Source organism: Haliotis asinina, chromosome 7 (genome assembly GCF_037392515.1).
Source record: "Haliotis asinina isolate JCU_RB_2024 chromosome 7, JCU_Hal_asi_v2, whole genome shotgun sequence".
NCBI classification, from domain to species: Eukaryota; Metazoa; Mollusca; class Gastropoda; order Lepetellida; family Haliotidae; genus Haliotis; species Haliotis asinina.
The window spans coordinates 62,437,270-62,454,708 of record NC_090286.1 but is presented as its reverse complement, the minus strand read 5'-3'; the positions used below and the strand labels follow the sequence as shown (position 1 = coordinate 62,454,708).

At 41.7% G+C, this 17,439-nt stretch overlaps 1 protein-coding gene across 1 annotated transcript; it reads left to right on the top strand.

The window, feature by feature from the left end:
* The first annotated feature begins 727 nt into the window (after positions 1-727).
* Positions 728-11,645, top strand: LOC137292120 (uncharacterized). Its single transcript, XM_067823660.1, has 5 exons — positions 728-857; positions 2,075-2,253; positions 8,192-8,309; positions 9,185-9,289; positions 11,188-11,645. Exons 1-5 carry the CDS (start codon positions 728-730, stop codon positions 11,448-11,450), a joined length of 795 nt encoding a protein of 264 aa, XP_067679761.1. The 3' UTR covers positions 11,451-11,645.
* Positions 11,646-17,439: the final 5,794 nt, after the last annotated feature.

Sequence of the window (17,439 nt, the reverse complement as noted above, 5' to 3'; positions counted from 1 at the left end):
AGTAGAGTTCAAGACAATGAGTAATTCACTCACTCACTCACTCACTCACTCACTCACATGGGTATAATGTTGACAAAACAAGTACCGTCCAACAACGACTTCAAATAGCGTCTTCGAATTCAAGTCAGCATTACTACATGACATTAACTCAGACGCTGCTTCGGCAAGTTAGTAGATTAGGAAGTATAGCTGCAGGAGTCAGTGAGGCTGCTGTCTTTCTCCATTCATCTTAAATACTTCAGAACGCCGTATCTATTGATGACGATTTCGGCACAACATTTACACAAACAGGTCACGTAGAGAATCTTTGATAATCCTAAGGCGTTTCTTGTCACGGGGTCATTAAACAGTGGCTGGAATCAAAGGCCTTCAGCTGAATGTTGATCGCAAGTCTTCAAGAAGAAATGACACTGGGAACGGAACCTGTGGTGGTCTTTATGGGGAATCGAAACTAGCATACCGACGGGTGTCAACTCAGGCAAGAAAACTGCTTCTCACGTGAAATACAGTTCATTTTCGTGCATACGCTTTTCTTCCAATCATACTCGATCCTCTAACTGAAGACGTCTCTAAGCGTAAATTCAATGCGCGGACGTCACAGATTTAAACTGGTAAACATTCAAATCCGAGTGTTTGTCTGTATAGCGGGGTGAACCATGTGAAGTGTGGAAGAAAGAGCGGGCGTATTTGTATCGATCTGTGAGGTTTGATGGCACGCCACCGCGCAATGATACATGCGGTAAGGAGCTGTGCTAGGGGGGTCGAGTACAGGGCGAGATCCCTGCAGAGGGAGACCATAGTAAGGATGGGGGAGGGAACGCTAGTTTTCATCTCTCTCTTGTGGACTACAGCAGTGGGTAAGTTTCCATTCCAGTATCCTCAGCCGACAAACAATCCTTCGGTTTACATTGATTCTAGTCGTATATTCATGGCTCACATTGGCTTACTTAAAACTATTCGAACTACCAATATTGATCGACCATTGTATATTTTTAACTTATTTTGGAGGCATTTATCGACGTTCATGAATTGTCTGAGTGGTGGTTTTATGACCATTTTAAGAGTTTCGGTGCTAATGACATATTAGTGCTATGTAATGGTTGTGAAACACACTCAAATGCGTTCCTCATCCATTTTTGCTGGTAACGGCATCGAACGACATATCTCCATAACACTGGTTACGCCAGCTACAGCTAACATCAGCCGCAGTTCCTAATGATGTGTATATGGTAATGTCGTATGTTCATGTGCTGCCTTTCTACTCCTTCATCTGTTGTTTCATAACCATTTCTTATACTCCACATTTTACTCCAAACGATGTTATATTGGGTTTTACGGAGAGAAAATCTTTAAAATCCTTGTTTGACAAACAGAACTCATATCAAAAAGTTTATGAATGCGTAGAGAGACAGGCGAGTCAATGTTATCTTTTTTTTTTCCTGACAGAATTGATACTTTGTGTAGTCTCGTTTATTAATGGACATTTGATGCTGTAATCAAGAACACTATAACAAAGGGAGCAATTGTTGGCATTCAGTCTTGTTATCTTGGCCAAAGGAGATTATTTATTATTTCTGGGAGTCTTGAAATAGGCCTTATCAAATTATATCCACGACCAAATGCCGCAACGACCACGCGTGAGACAGTATGAGTTTAGACGAATACCTAAAACAGAAGGGAAGAAAATGAAATGCAAAACGATGGGATCTTCTTGCAATTAGTCTGAAAAGATACGGTTCCCCGTCAGAGATGTGTACTGGGTCATGGGTCCATTTACATAAGGCGTTGGCCAAACAGGGGGCCCCTTAGCATTGATTAAATGGGTTTAATCAATTTTGCTTGTTATAAGAAGATTTTTAGATCGATTTATTTATATTGTTTGAGTATTGAGTACTGCGTTCAAGTCGAAATAGTATAATATTATTTTGTTGTTTAATATTTAATTGTATACGTAATCAGAATTTCTTAAAAGCTTTCTATGGAGGAAAGTGATTTTCCTATCTATCTATCTATCTATCTATCTATCTATCTATTTATATATCTATCATGGTGTATAGTACTGGCTGTAAAGCAGGTTTGTCCCACGACGGCTGCGACGATGGCTGGGTGGCCTTGCACCACCACTGCTACTACTTCGGGATACTTGAGGGGGATGTGACACCTGCAATCAGCGCATGCAGTGGGAAAGACGCTCACCTGGCCAGTCTGTGGGGTGGGGAGGAGAGAGACTTTGTTGTGGACAAACTGTGGAAGGTAAGTGCGGAGGGACACAGTGCAAGGTGCGTAGTGATTCAGCACGAACAGTTCTTGTGTCAGCCATCCAAGTATCATACAATGCAGCACAAATCTAGGGAATGAAGTGAAAACATTTAATCAGCTAATATTTGTGCTAAAAATGTCCAGATAAAACATCTGTGCAAAACCGCACTACAAGTTTCAATAACATATAATTGGTAGCATGAAGATAAAGGTAACTTATGAACTGTCTACTGTTTTATTCTAAACACCCCAAAAGCAAAGGCTTTTAGACATATTCGCTCATAGACGAGTCAATGTATAAACTGAACCACTGCAACTGTGACTGCGACCCTAAGCAAGGACGCTACACTGGGCAAATAACATAAAAGGCGAAATGAGATCCTGGTTTAGGATTCGACAACTCCTGAATATAGCGATACACCATCATATTTGTGGTAATGTGCATAGTTTAGTACCATGTTTTGTGTCACCTCTAAGTATTCCCTCGCCGAACTAAAACGCATCCCTAAGATACTATACAAAAACGATTTCTCAAGTGATTTTGCCCAACGTGTGATCTTATCTTGAGAACGCTAGTAAATAAAAATGTTGCAATAATTTGTATTGGCAGGCGAAGGGAAAACAACCCCTTGAGCACGTCAATCTGTTAGAGGGCTCGTCTATCTGGGAATGATACTGAGTGCTAGTTGGCAGTGCGGGTACTCCTTACAGGGAATCAATAGGAACTGCGAGACGTCGCTCTGTCAGCCTCATTCCTCCACACATATCATTTAATCCACTCCTCAACTGTGGTGTTATAGCCGGTATATCTCTGTCCTTCCTCACATAACGAGCTGTGCTGAGTGCAGGAAGAAGGCAGACACTGCTATTAATACCCAGAGAAGTCAGGATTGTAAAGAACTGAACTATTAACTTCAGGTTCATGATTTGAAAAGAGGTTTAACTATTATTTTATATACGTGACATGGCCACAATGGAGGAAAAATCAACGCAGAATATAAATATAATTATTCTTACAGGAACCAACATCAAAGTGAATGCGTCTCCTTTTACATACATCAGTAAATGGTATTGCTCTTCTTATCTAAACAAATTCATAGAAACTTTTGATTTACAGGGAGTGAGGGAGTTTAGTTTTACGCCACACTCAGCAATAATCCAGCTATATAGCGGCGGTCTGTAAATAATCGACCAGACAATCCAGCGATCAACAGCATGAGCATCGATGTGCGCAGTTGGAAGTTGACAAGCTAAACATATATGCTGTGGTGGCGTTGTACATTCACAACGGAAACACCGGGTGTTCACTTAAAGCTTGGTCGTGTCCTGTTTAACGGTTAAAACCCGCCTTGAGAAGTCTGTGAAATACGAGGATCACACACGTGCAATTCGTTTGGTACAAAACTGATAGGCCTTGACAATTTGAGGATATTCTCAAACAAGGTCAGGAATGCTACTTAGAAACTGGTAATGCATGTCGTCACGTCTAATGTTCATTTGACGAAGGAAATTCATCAACGCAGCATAGCAGTTGAAAATGAAATGTCGCATCTGCAAAGACAAATATTTACAGACTTAAGTTGACGAGTCCATTTGACACCATACTTGTCTTTCTCCTGCTGTCGAATATTCAAATTGCTGCGCATTTGTTACCATAAAAGATTACACCGAATCAAGTAATATTTTCCCTCTTCAGATACGTTTGTAACCAGATTGAAGTGACCTGATGTCCTCAAGAAGAGTAACATGTGGGCCCACATGTACTTGGTTATAAGCTGTACTGACTGGCACGACGGGAAAATTGATTTCTAAAATATTGAAGTGATTCTTTTTTTATTCGATTCTTCTGTGGAAATGCCAAATATTTGTAGTGTCTGTAAATAGATTCTAGATTACATTATGAAGGTACCCAAGTCCATTTCCACAGCCGCCATTGTCGGCCAAACCTTTACTGTCAATTGAAAATATAATGGCTAGTTTCAAAGGAAATTATAATATCGAAAGGTTATTGAGGACAGTTCTTGAAAAAAATTGCATATCTAACAGGAACTTTTGCTTTTGAACCGTAATTTGGTGAAGGAAAGCTAATGAAATAGGGGTCTATTTATATGGTATTTCAGCCCAAGAGCAGCCTGGCACACATGCTCCAGAACTGTGTTTACGCTGCCGTGGCTTGGATCGTGATGGCCGCGTGACGATAGCCGGACACTAAACGATTTGATTTAGAAAAGGGATTTCCTCTTTAGACGTGATTTTCTCAAATTGTTCCCATCTTAGACATATTGACTGCCCGTATTGACTCGAGCTAGGGTTCTAGTACTTGTGGCCGACTCTGAAGATCTGTGTAGGTTGTTGGGTATTCTCATTAGTGAGCATCCATGGCATACAGGCACTGAAGTCTGACATAAACCCGGTGAGTTTGTTAGAACATGTACCTCAACACTGGGTCAAGTCTCGCAATAGGAACACATTTCATAACCAGTGACGCAGTGATTATTACTGATTTCACCATAAAATGTGGAATGGTTTCTTCAAATGAAGACGCTCTGTTTTTCAGTTTTAGACATTTTATGAATATAATACGTAAATACCTAGTCAATGTGTCTTTATTCGGTTGGTATTTCAAGTTCATGACGTACATCATAAAACAGTAAGACATAGTTAAACCTCAGCACGTCCACATTAATTCACTCATCTCTTCACAAATATATCCTTCAACTCGTTTCCTGAAACGAAACTATGTCCGTCAGTGACAGTGATGATATACTGGTGTGTGTCGTCACTGATTCTCTATCAAGACCATCCCACTACCGAGTTAAATACGCTATGTTTCATTCAGATATGGTCACCATTAACATTGTCGCTGTGAGCTGATTAGCCTCGTTGCAGGTACCATTAGTTGGCCAATTACACCACAGGCGGGCAGTAGTCCCCCAAACAGCCGGGAGGGACCATGAAGGGGGATTTGCTTGTGAATCTCAATCACATTTAGGAAGCGTTCTCTTCTGTGTAGATCGATGTATCGATCAGACCGACCCCGACCGTAGTCAGTGAACTTTAGGATTGTGCCGTTTTCAGCTGGCTAAGAAATGACAGAATATTGACTGACGAAGCCAATGGCACTGGAAACTCTTTGACGTAAAATGGAATGTTTTGTATTGAGTACTGGTATGTCTTTGTATTTAATCTCAGCTGGGATACCACGCCTTACGGTTTCCGATTCTTGTCAAGTTTGTACACAGTAGGGATACATTGTACAATATACAGACGGATACGACAACTCGCATTCACTCACACATATACATACATGTTCAAGCATACACGCACACACACACGTGCTCACATGCACACACTTCTCTCTCTCTCTCTCACACACACACACACACACAACACACACACATATATATGTATGTATGTGTATATATATATATATATATATATATGTATGTATGTATGTATGTATGTATGTATGTATGTATGTATGTATGTATATGTGTATATATATATATATATATATATATATATATATATATATGTGTGTGTGTGTGTGTGTGTGTGTGTGTGTGTGTGTGTGTGTGTGTGTGTGTGTGTGTGTGTGTGTGTGTGTGTGTGTGTGTATATATGATCGAATGGAGAAACTATATATATATATACACACACATACATATATATATATACACACATACACACACACTCATATATATGTGTATATATATATGTGTGTGTATGTATGTATGTATGTATGTATGTATGTATGTATGTATGTATGTATGTATGTATGTATGTATGTATGTAGTATTAGCTGTATGTGCATAGATCTCCCCAAACCCGCAGTTAACAGATTGGTGATGCTGTCTTAGGTGATCTCCCCCTTGGTAACGCCAGCACATACACGCACTCGAGCAACAATGTTGACACTTTAAATACGAGTACTATTAATGCTACATTAAATTCTCTTTAAGTCAGCCTTGAAGGAGGTAACCGCTTCATACGTCACGTTTAGCATTGTTGGGACATGAATAAGATGAGACTTGCACCGTTACGCCCCTTTACCTGCCAGGATCCGCTACGTACTGCTATAGTCCCCCAGATTTTCATCTTTTATTTCGAAACATCACGCATATGTTCGCGAACACTTCTTTTTTGTTTGTTTCCTTTTTTGTTCCACTCAAATAACCTTTATTGAAAATGCTTATTATCTAGCGCTTATATCTGACATTCATTCATTTGACTAAAAGGGAAACTTTTACCATTTAGGTCGCTTAGGGTGCACGGTAGACTAACGCCTAGTCTCTGCATATAGAATTTTGATTGTAATAAGTTCACCCATTAAAACTGAAAAGGAGCCAAAGGGAAACCGGAGATTCAGAACCTCTGGAAATCTAGACTTCATTTAGCATTGCAGACAGGGCTAGGCAGTAGAAAGAAATAGATGGTTCAGGGACTGTGAGACAGACTACATTGAAGTGAGGGCTAGGCAGTAGGGACAGTAGGATGGTTCAGTGACTGTGAGACAGACTACATTACACGGAGGGCTAGGCAGTAGGGACAGTGAGATAGGGACTTTGAGACAGACTACATTGCACGGAGAGCTATGCAGTAGGGACAGTAAAATGGTTCAGGGACTGTGAGACAGACTACATTGCACGGAGAGCTAGGCAGTAGGGACAGTAAGATGGTTTAGGGACTGTGAGACAGACTACATTGCACGGAGAGCTAGGCAGTAGGGACAGTAGGATGGTTCAGGGACTGTGAGACAGACTACATTGCATGGAGAGCTAGGCAGTAGGGACAGTAGGATGGTTCAGGGACTGTGAGACAGACTACATTGCAGGGAGAGCTAGGCAGTAGGGACAGTAAGATGGTTCAGGGACTGTGAGACAGACTAGGTCAACCTAAACAATGATGTCTTGATATACATGAAGCTCAAGGATGTGTCAGACCAATCTCAATCTTTGAATCATTCCATGTTAGACGTACCGTGAAGGCCATAGACCTCATAAGTGTAATGTATTGTGATGGGTAGAAGTATTATTTATAGCTCTAGGTGTAGTGAAGTTCCAATGTATATTCATTCTCAGAATTCTATATCAAATCGCCATGTTCCGACGATTTATGGTTCATGCTTCAATACAGAAATCAATACAGACGAATGTTCAGTATCAACTCTGTAATTCTGTGCCCAGTCTGCATACTGATGCTGGTCTATAAACGTCGAGAAATATATCTAACACCCTAGACGCCGCCGGTAGTGGCGGTTGCTCCAACCCCTTTCAATCCCTGTGCTTACAGGGGAGTCTCAGCGAAGGAAATGACGTCGGGTTTGTTCAGTAATAAACTCTACAAGCCAGTCGTTAGGAAAGCATTCTATCAAGTTATTTCAGTAAATGTTCTCATCAGACTGGAAAACAAGGTCTGATTTCCATCACATTAAAGTTGATGACATACTTAGCTTAATGCGCATAGTGCTAGCGTCATTGTGCCGGTGACTGCAATCACCTTTCTTTTTTACTACGCTGGCATTTTATGAATTATGGCATTTTGATTACAAACAAAAGGGGAATGAGTGTGAAATACCGCCACTAGAGTCGGGTTATACTTAGTATCGATTAGAATTGTTCATAATTGTTTTTGCCTGTTAAATTTTAGCATTTCAAAAATGTTTTGAAAAGACAGGGTGAAAATACTCTAACGGGCATTTGTTCAGTTAAAACTGTTTTCAATAGTTATTGCATAACTATGCTCAATACCAACAACTGGCGTATTTTAATTCATCGAAATGTACTTCATCGGTTGAACACGACACTCATAACATCGTCATCAAAATGCACTTTATCTTTAATCAAATATCTGAGTGATTTGTGCTTTCGTGTTCAGTTATTTGTTTTTGTATGCATGTAATAATTATAACAAGGTGATGTCATGTTTTCAGCCCGAGGCCCCACGGGACGGGTTTGTCTGGTACGGTCTCTACGGTACTTCAGAAAACGGCTGGGCGTGGCGTGACGGCTCGCAGTATAAACCAAGTCATATAGCTACAGCGGTGGCAGGTACAGTTTATTATGTTTTGGACCAACTATGTAATATCCATGCGGAGTGGAGCTGGGATGTTTTCTGTCACTAGAGAAGACATTAGCAAATAAGGCCTATATCACATCAAGTCCAAATGTTCGGGGGACATGTTCGCCAAGGAACACCTACACCCGTCCCTGCACTAGCCCCCTAAGTCGCCCTCCGCAGACAGGCCACGTTGATAGGGATGAGGTGGAATCGATGCAGGGATCTGACAGGGAGGTGTCAGTCCCCGTTTGACCCCTCTTACACCGATATCTGGCCTCCCTGTTCAGCGTTATTAATTGTCTTCAGCTATGAAGTGAGTACATGTATATTTGTTGTTCTTTAAGTCACTAGGTCTTGTCCATACAACTTATGTATATGTACTTAACTGCTCTGCAAACGTTCACAGATGCAACGAGGAAATCAATAACTCGTTTTGTTTCTGCAGACACTGTATGTTGTGTATTGCACCCCGCCCCTTGGCTGATGTATACTAATGTATTTCGCGGTTTTCTTAGACGGATTTCTTAAATCGCAGTCGTTTTACATCAAAACAACGCAAAACAATAGACAGATATTTATGAATAATAACAATGATTGAGAAAATTGTCACCCAAAATCAAGTGGTAGAATCTTGTCCTGTTTTAGTTACATTGTCCATGAGAGGAACGGAGCCCAGATTCATCAAGAAGAAGTAAACATATCTATCTGTCTATCTATCTATCTATCTATCTATCTGTCTGTCTGTCTGTCTGTCTGTCTGTCATTCACAAAAGTCACGGAGCAATCGGTTCTATCGCTCTAACATACTGTATCACAGTACACTATCGTAACAGCAGATCTATGTGTTGTCCTTTTCTGTGAACAGGAAGCTCCGGGAACAAGACCAACAAATGTGGTGCGTTGAAGGGAATTGGCAACTACGCCTTCCTCGACTGCAGCATGGATGCTCAGGCCTACGTGTGTAAGAAACGTACGTCGTCTTGAGTTATTGCTCTTCTAAAACCTGAGGTCCTTGAATTTGAAAAGTATGTAATGCTATACCCCAGACTGGCAGTTGGCACATCGTGGTTGGATGCACCCGGCAAAATCACCACAAGTAATTGGCATACACTGAATGTCACTAGTGAAAGTTCTAAGGGGCGACTGACGGGATCGGGTGATCAGTCTCGCTGACTTAGTTGATGCATGACATCTTTTCTAGATCGATGTCAGTCACCCTATTCGATTATTGACAGACTACCGTCATACACCTAGAATACTGCTGAGCTCAACCTTAAACAACAAACAATATTAGCAATGATTGTAAACACCTGGAAATTCCTTCGGATTGGCATAGACTCCGACGAGGTGATCTATCCATTTATTGTCCCTTTTTAAAGGTTTACATTCGCTTGGTAGAGCGTAATGCCACCCTGAAATTTGCTCGAATGTTGCCTCCTCACTGACGTGCAATTTGTCGTCGCAATGCATGTAATTTAGATGGAACGCATGAAAGCTTGAAGCTTAGTTTGAGCACTGTGACCGAAAATGGTGCTCATCGTCACGCAATATCATGCTACCGCACGACATATTTACGTTTGCGCATTGTTACGTTTAGAGTACGCCATGGCACGCACGACGCGCACTGTTCCATCATGGACATGCATTGCCACATACACAAAGAGCATGCGTGAAGCAGTCGTCACGATTGAAGGCTACGCTGTAAAAATAGCTGGCATCACGCCAGCTTAATGCATTGATGTAGACCTACAAGATGTTGAACACCAGAGAACCAGCTGTTATTGCAGGAAGGAACATGCGTCTATCCAGATGGAAGATCCAAGAGGCTATACAGACATTGCCTGAGGATTTCCCCCGACGTTCCAAGAGATTTTGGAGAAGTCAACCTCTCATCTTGAGACGAAGGCCACATTTACGAGAGACCTGCTGCAAGTGGGACCCAAACTGGCAACCACTCTTCGCTTGCTAGCCACTGGTAATTCTTATGCAAGTCTACAGTACAACTTGAAGTTGTAGTTGAGTTGAAGAAGAGTTGAAGTTAATACAATCTGCAAGTTCTAACTAGAGGTCTTCAATGCCATCATTGAGGTCCACAGGCACGAAGTAGTCAGGTGCCCCCCAAATGGCGAGGAGTGGAAGGATGTTTCTGAAGGCTTTACTTGCAGATGCAACTTCCACAACTGTCTGGGAGCAGTGGATGGCAAGCGCAATGCTATGAAGAGGACACCCAAACCTGGATCATTTTACTACAATTAAAATGGCTTCCACAGCATTGTACTGATGGTCCATGTAAGTGCTGGGTGCAGGCTGTTGTATGTTAATTGGGGGACACAGAGCGGTGCTTCAGATGGGACGTGGAAGATCTGTACTTCGCGTGCGTGCGTGCGTGCGTGCGTGCGTGCGTGCGTGCGTGCGTGCGCGCGTGTGTGTTCGTGCTTCCTGTTGGCGCTGTTCCTTGGCAAGAGAGAATGGTCTTACCCATTTGAATATTTCAAACTTTTCCTTGCGCACTGGTAGGCAGCCTCGCACCAGTTTACGCCGAGTTTACTCATTGGCTCTCAAAATTGTGCACCAGTGCGGGGACAAAATTCGTGCAAGTGTCAGGGTGGCTTTAGCTTAAAGCGAATTGAAAGGTTATGGCCGCGTACTGCAAAAAAATAATCATGAGACCAACATACTGCAGATCCTGGAGTGGCTAAGGGGATGCAACTCTGACAATTTATAAGTGGTCCTTTTGGGAGCCAGTCATGTCATTCAAATATGTTATAGTCTCTCTCTTTCAGCATTGTCGGAAAAACATGTATGGCCATTATTTCGGTTTTAAGAACATGAATTGTTTATAACTGTTTCTGTCTTATATTTCAACAGCTCTGTCGATGGTGTACTCAACCAGTTCCATCGCTAACCATTCTGCAGTCAGCGACCACTTTCAACTGTTCGAGAGACTTGTACCGCCGGTGTTGTCTGCCCTTCCCTCCGCGAGTTTTCAGATAGCTCAGATAGATGTCGCCTCGGAAACCGGATGTGCTTACTACTGCTTCACACTGGAGACGTGTTCAGCTTTCCAATACACGTGCATTACCTCTTCGGCGTGCACGACGTACTCGTGTAAACTGCTGCATGGGGTGTAGTGGACTAGGCCGAAAGTCATTCAAGGCATAGGGTAGGGATGAGACCTTCATAGCTAACGTTTCATGTTTTACAAGAACATCTCCACACGTAGGCCAATGGAGGGACTTTGATCAGAAACCCACGTGGTTATATTTTCTTCAGGTTATTTAGGTGTTACAAAAGTCTACAGAATGATTTCTGTGCTGACGAGGTTAATTCAAATATGCAGGAATTAGATAATATGAAATGCTCTGTTCTCAAATATCTAATATACATCATTCTAGTTGTACATCATTCTGTTGCTGGTGTCTTCCGAAAAAGAGGAGACAGCTCTTCCGTATGCTGTTCCTTTGATATTCTTGGTCTTTCTCAAATACAAGCCGTTAAATGATCCACATCAGTGTGTTCTTACCACCTTGCGTCTCCAAATGGCATGTGGAGTTTGATGACAGATCCGGTTGCGGACGTAACTCACACAACTCACTAACTGGCTGTGTTGACGTTCGGTACTTTATTCAAGACTTTTTAAATACGGTAACCGATAGATAGTCTTAGGCACGATTATGCATCGTTTTAATATGTATATTGTCAATATTCCGTCCTTAAAATCGTGTACAATGATTTGAAATAAACGAAATTTAACTTGCATATATTAAAAATAGAGTTTTTGTTTAACAGTTCCATGACGCTCCACATTTGGGGATGGGGGGTTAGCAGGGATGCGCACCCCCCTTTTGTCCTGCAATTGTTAATTAACCACTGAAACACACGTGATAACGAAGTGTGAATCCCCTCTTTTCTCAACAGTGTGCACCCCACCCGCTTTTCTCAAAAAGATGTATCGGCCCATGGATATCTTACTTTGCAGCTTCCATGAATTCAGAAGTCTCTGTAATGATGGAGTAGGATTCATCTTTTTAACGCAAATTCGTGCTGTACCAGTGCACTTTCTCGTGTTTCTATACTCACCACCAAAAGAAATGCGAATAGTCTTAAATGATTATATTGACAATGAGTGAAAATATGACGTTGTCTCTACCAACTGTACTTTCACAAAAGAACGATAACTCGAAAGAAAGCACTTAGACTAAGTGTTTTTACTCTCCACATTACATGAACGTCCGATACATCAATATGGAACCCACATAAAGCATCCCTTTAGTTATTGTCCTTTATAGGTTGCTTTAAAGGCTCTTTTGGTTGCTGGTATGAAGCGATTTCGCAAATGAGACGTCACAATGAATTGGTAGATATGATGCTTCTCAATAAGCATTGCAACATGGAACTATATGTGTGACGCATAATGTGACTTTGTAGTAGAGAGAGTCCATATGGCGTGTGTGTATTATCTGCATGTATCTCTGTGTGTGCGTGCATGTGTACGTCTCTGTATGACTTTACACGTGGACGTCCGCTACAAGGGATGTCAGCGACGATGTTTGTTTTGCTGGTAGTGGTCAAGCAGTCTGTAGATAGTGAACTGATGTGTCCTATAATGCCTGGTGACGATGTATGCTCCAACCTGCCAACAGCCCTCTGACGTCTGTTACCACTATAACGGGGCATGCTCACTGTTGCATGAAACTGCGAATGCAGACGTTAAGCAGTATCCGTGATTCCTTATGTAGCATGGTAACAAGAAGAACATCAGGAATAAAATGCAATTCTAACTTCACAACCTGTCTGTACACGGGCAAACTGAAAACCGTTCACGTTTTAGAGATGTGTGGCGTCATGTATGCTGCGTTTGTGGTAAACATTTGCCGAGAAAAACACTGTTGACGGAATCAATTACGTACCAGAGACCTGTTCAACACACTGGATTTACGTCACAGCAGATACTGATGAATTTCGCGTTTCTTTTGGCGATGAGTGTCTTTAACAAACATGTCTTCTAGATATTCAGTTATGTGCAGAATGTGTACGCATGACATATACACATATATCTCATGATTTGTGCACACACGCACACACCCCTCCATGACAACTGGTTATCAACAATACGGAGTTTCTCTCAAGACCTGGTGTGTTCAAGTCAATTGGTGTGTGAAAACAGACAGGCCTCCACGTTGTCGTTTGTCGTAGACCAGTACAAAGTGCCTAAAACTGACCGGGAATAGATCAAGCCGTCCTGTGAGAAATCCATCATTATCTCCAGAACACAAAACAGCACGACTAACTTGGTGTCAAGCTCGGCTCCACTGGTACTTGAGGTCATGAGGAAGGGTTTACAGGTCGGGCGAAAGTCGATTTCTTTTGTTCAAGACTGATAACTGCGCCTCACAGAGAATGCATATGTAGCAACGGAATTATCTGAGAGCAAGTATCGTTTGGCGGGGATTCATTGATGGTATAAGGGCTCCTCCTCCCCACGACAGTAACTTTGAGCTTGTGGGCGATGGGACAAAATCTGAACGATACATTGCTGACATCATAGACAGGGTCCTGTACCAAATTTCGATTATCATATTCTGAAAACAAGGCTAGTAATTATGGACGACAAAGACCAAAGGGTACACGTGCCTTAGGTGATTTCTCACGTCAAAATGAAGTGGCAACTCTACCTTGATCTGTCCTTTAAAGCGTGTATGTGACATTATGTGTCGCAGAATACTCAATTGGGATACTCCAGTTACAAAATATATTGGAACAAGAATGGAATGCAACACCTTAACATCAAATTCAACATCTGATACAGGCAATGTGGAGAAGGGTCACGAATGATATTGCAGTTGGCTGTTGACGCTGTGCTCGGTATTTGATGTATGACATATTTTGAGGTTTGTATACTAGAATCTTGAAAATGACGTTACATATTAATGTCATACGATCATGCTTACCAACACTGCAAAATGACTCAATTTTTGCCATGTTTATTTTATAAAATGGACTCCGACCATCCAATCGTTCGTTCCTCCGTGCACACGCGTCTCTTCCGGGGCAGAACTTTCAATATCGTTGACCATTTCTTCACCACACTTAGCACACAGATAGGTCTAAGTGGTGAACTGGCGCATTTTGGTAGTTCAGGAATTCTGAGTAAAATATTGCTTGCGTTTCCATTCCAACAATTTTCAAAATTGGCTTCGACTGGAATTCATGGTGGTGGTCCTTTCTGGAGTAGAACTTAAAACCGTTTAATACTTCTCCTTCCACTTTGCTATTCATTCGCCAAAACAATTGACGTAATCATAATGAGCAGATATATTGATGAAGAGTATTTCGTCATTGCGAGAGGTATTGATTGTCATCTCGTGAATAGTGATTCGTGTATTTTGCGTTTAGAGATGACATTTAATTTTTCCTTGTGGGTCAGGTTATCAAGATAGTAAGTTGAAATTGGGTTTTGGATGGGTTTCTTTTCCGTGGTTAATAGTAAAATACTGATACTAATAAATGACTGTGTTGTTACGATAAGTTTTCCATCTAAGAATGCCGTAAGGTTGCAATTACTTCGATACCAGTTTGATTTTTGATGTCACTAAAATATAGGGTTAGGAAATTGAACGGATTCTCCAGTTCTCACCCTCTTTCGATTTTGTGAACTGCTTTAACTCTCGTATTTGATTCGTTAGGTCTTGCTGTCCCTTGACAATTTTTGTTCTCATGCCAGGTGCATCTTACACATAAGACTGACTTCCGGTCTCCAAAGTAGGCATGCAAAGAATACTGTACCCATTGTTTTACTTTTGTCTCAGGTATCTACACTTTGAAAACATGTCAAATGTTGATGGTTTGATCATCTATAAACATATAAATGATACGTTCTTTGAATTCAGGTTAGAAAACCAGAAATATTAGGAAACACCTGGTCTTACTTTTAGTAATTTATTCCCGGGTTTTAACCTGTTACTTTAGTACCACTGAACACTGCAACAGATGGAGAAAAAATGAGAATGAAGTAGAACTACCAAACCCATCCTGCAGAAATACTTCCTGCTCACACTGTATGATGCCACATTTTGTATCAATAAACAACCAAACATGTGACCAATTAACAAACTGCCCTGAAATACACATAAAAGCTATACAGGAGATCGGACTATCTGCCCACAGCTAGAAATAGACCCTATTACAAAACACTCACGAATATCCAGTGTGTATCACAGTTGAATGACATGCATATGTCCGGTGTAGGTAACAGTTGAATGTCATGCCTTGTGTATGTCACAGTTGAATGTCATATCCAGTGTGTGTTACGGATGAATGTCATGTCCAGTGTGGGCACCCGTGGCGAGCCACCTCCTCGTGGTGGGTGCTGGGTAACGCCAAGAGCTCGCCGACACCCCCGTAGTGGACCCGGGGGCATATTTGGTCCACCAACCCGTTTGCCGTGGGTTGCGGCCCTGTGTCGGTGGAGAAAGGGATCCTGGTGGTTGAGGGCAGTGGGCATCTGGAACCGTGTTCCTGCTGCTCAACACACCACTTTGGCCCTGACTTCACCTAGACGGGAGGTTGAATGGGCCCGGTTCAACCAATCGGCTGGTCATGCCAAGCCCTGCGTGTGACTTATATACCTATTCACCTTTTTATAAATAATATTTGATTTTGATTGGTCTTGGCTAACGTGTTTCGTTATCAAAATTAATTCTGCCTAGAGTCTCATGCCAGAAGGCGGTGGCTCATGGGCCAATTCGGCGATGTTGACCTCCGAAATCTGTATGTTTCCAATTTCTTGTTTTGGGCGAACATTTGATTTGGTAAACTTACGCAGCTTTTCGCGTCATATTTGCTGAAGTATACCATTCCTGTATCCCTGGTGTTTGCATGTTGGAGATCCGATGCAAATCAACACCGCTTGTTTGGCACTCCATGGTGGGTGGGGAGCAGGGATGCTGAATTCCATTCTTTCCACTATGGCTCAACAAAATCCTGGTTCAAACAGATCTAAACGCCGACATGTTGATTCAGGTGACGCTGATCATGCTGTATCTCCTGTACTTGATTCATGGCCTAGATTTATTGTCATTGAAGCAGTAGACAAGCAGCCACTTAAGCTCAACCCGTTTGCAATTTCTAAGGCCATTTCCGGAATTTGCGGAGAAGTGAAGAACGTAACACGTCTTCGTAGTGGATCACTGCTTATTGAGTGTTTAAGGAGGCAACAGTCTCTTAACCTCTTATCCGTGAAAACATTTGCAAACATTGAGGTTGTTGCATCTGCACACAAAACATTAAATACTTGTCGCGGCATTGTTCATGACAGAGCACGTTGCCTGTCCGACATGTCTGAAGAAGATATTTCACAAGAGTTACAAAATCAAGGAGTGATAACAGTCAAATGTTTTACAGTGAAGACTCGGGACGGTGATATCATTCCGTCAAATACATATCGGTTTACCTTTTCGCTGTCAACCTTACCCAAATCTATAAAAGCTGGTTATGTCAACATCGGAGTGGAGGTCTATATCCCCAATCCTCTCCGATGTTTCAAGTGCCAAAAATTTGGACATGGCTCCAAATCATGCAATGGATCTGCTGTTTGTCACCGTTGTGGAGAAGGACATGAGAACGTAGATTGCTCAGCAGATATCAAATGTGCAAACTGCAAGGGTCAACACGTTGCTTCATCAAGGTTATGTCCTGTGTGGCAAAAACAGTCGAAAATATTAACCATCAAACATGGAAAAAAACATCTCCTTTAATGAGGCAAAAATACTTGTTGACAATCAGGTACCAATTCAAATCAATAAATCTTTTTCTTCAGTTGTTGCTACTCCACCTATTAAATGCTCATCAGTTTCTGTTCAGACTGATTTGACATGGATCAAATCAGATCAGCCCTCTAACATGACTTCTGTCATTGAGTCCCTCTCATCTTCAACTCAAACTGTAAATCAAGTTCCGATTGATGCCAATGTCCTTGATGTTCCCAGTACACCAGTCACAGTACAACCAGCTGCTCAATCTTTGTCCAAAAATGAAAGAAAGAAATTAAATAGAAAACAGACAAACAAGAAAACTTCATCTTCAGAGATAGTTGTCCATAACTCCTTTGAAGTACTTGAT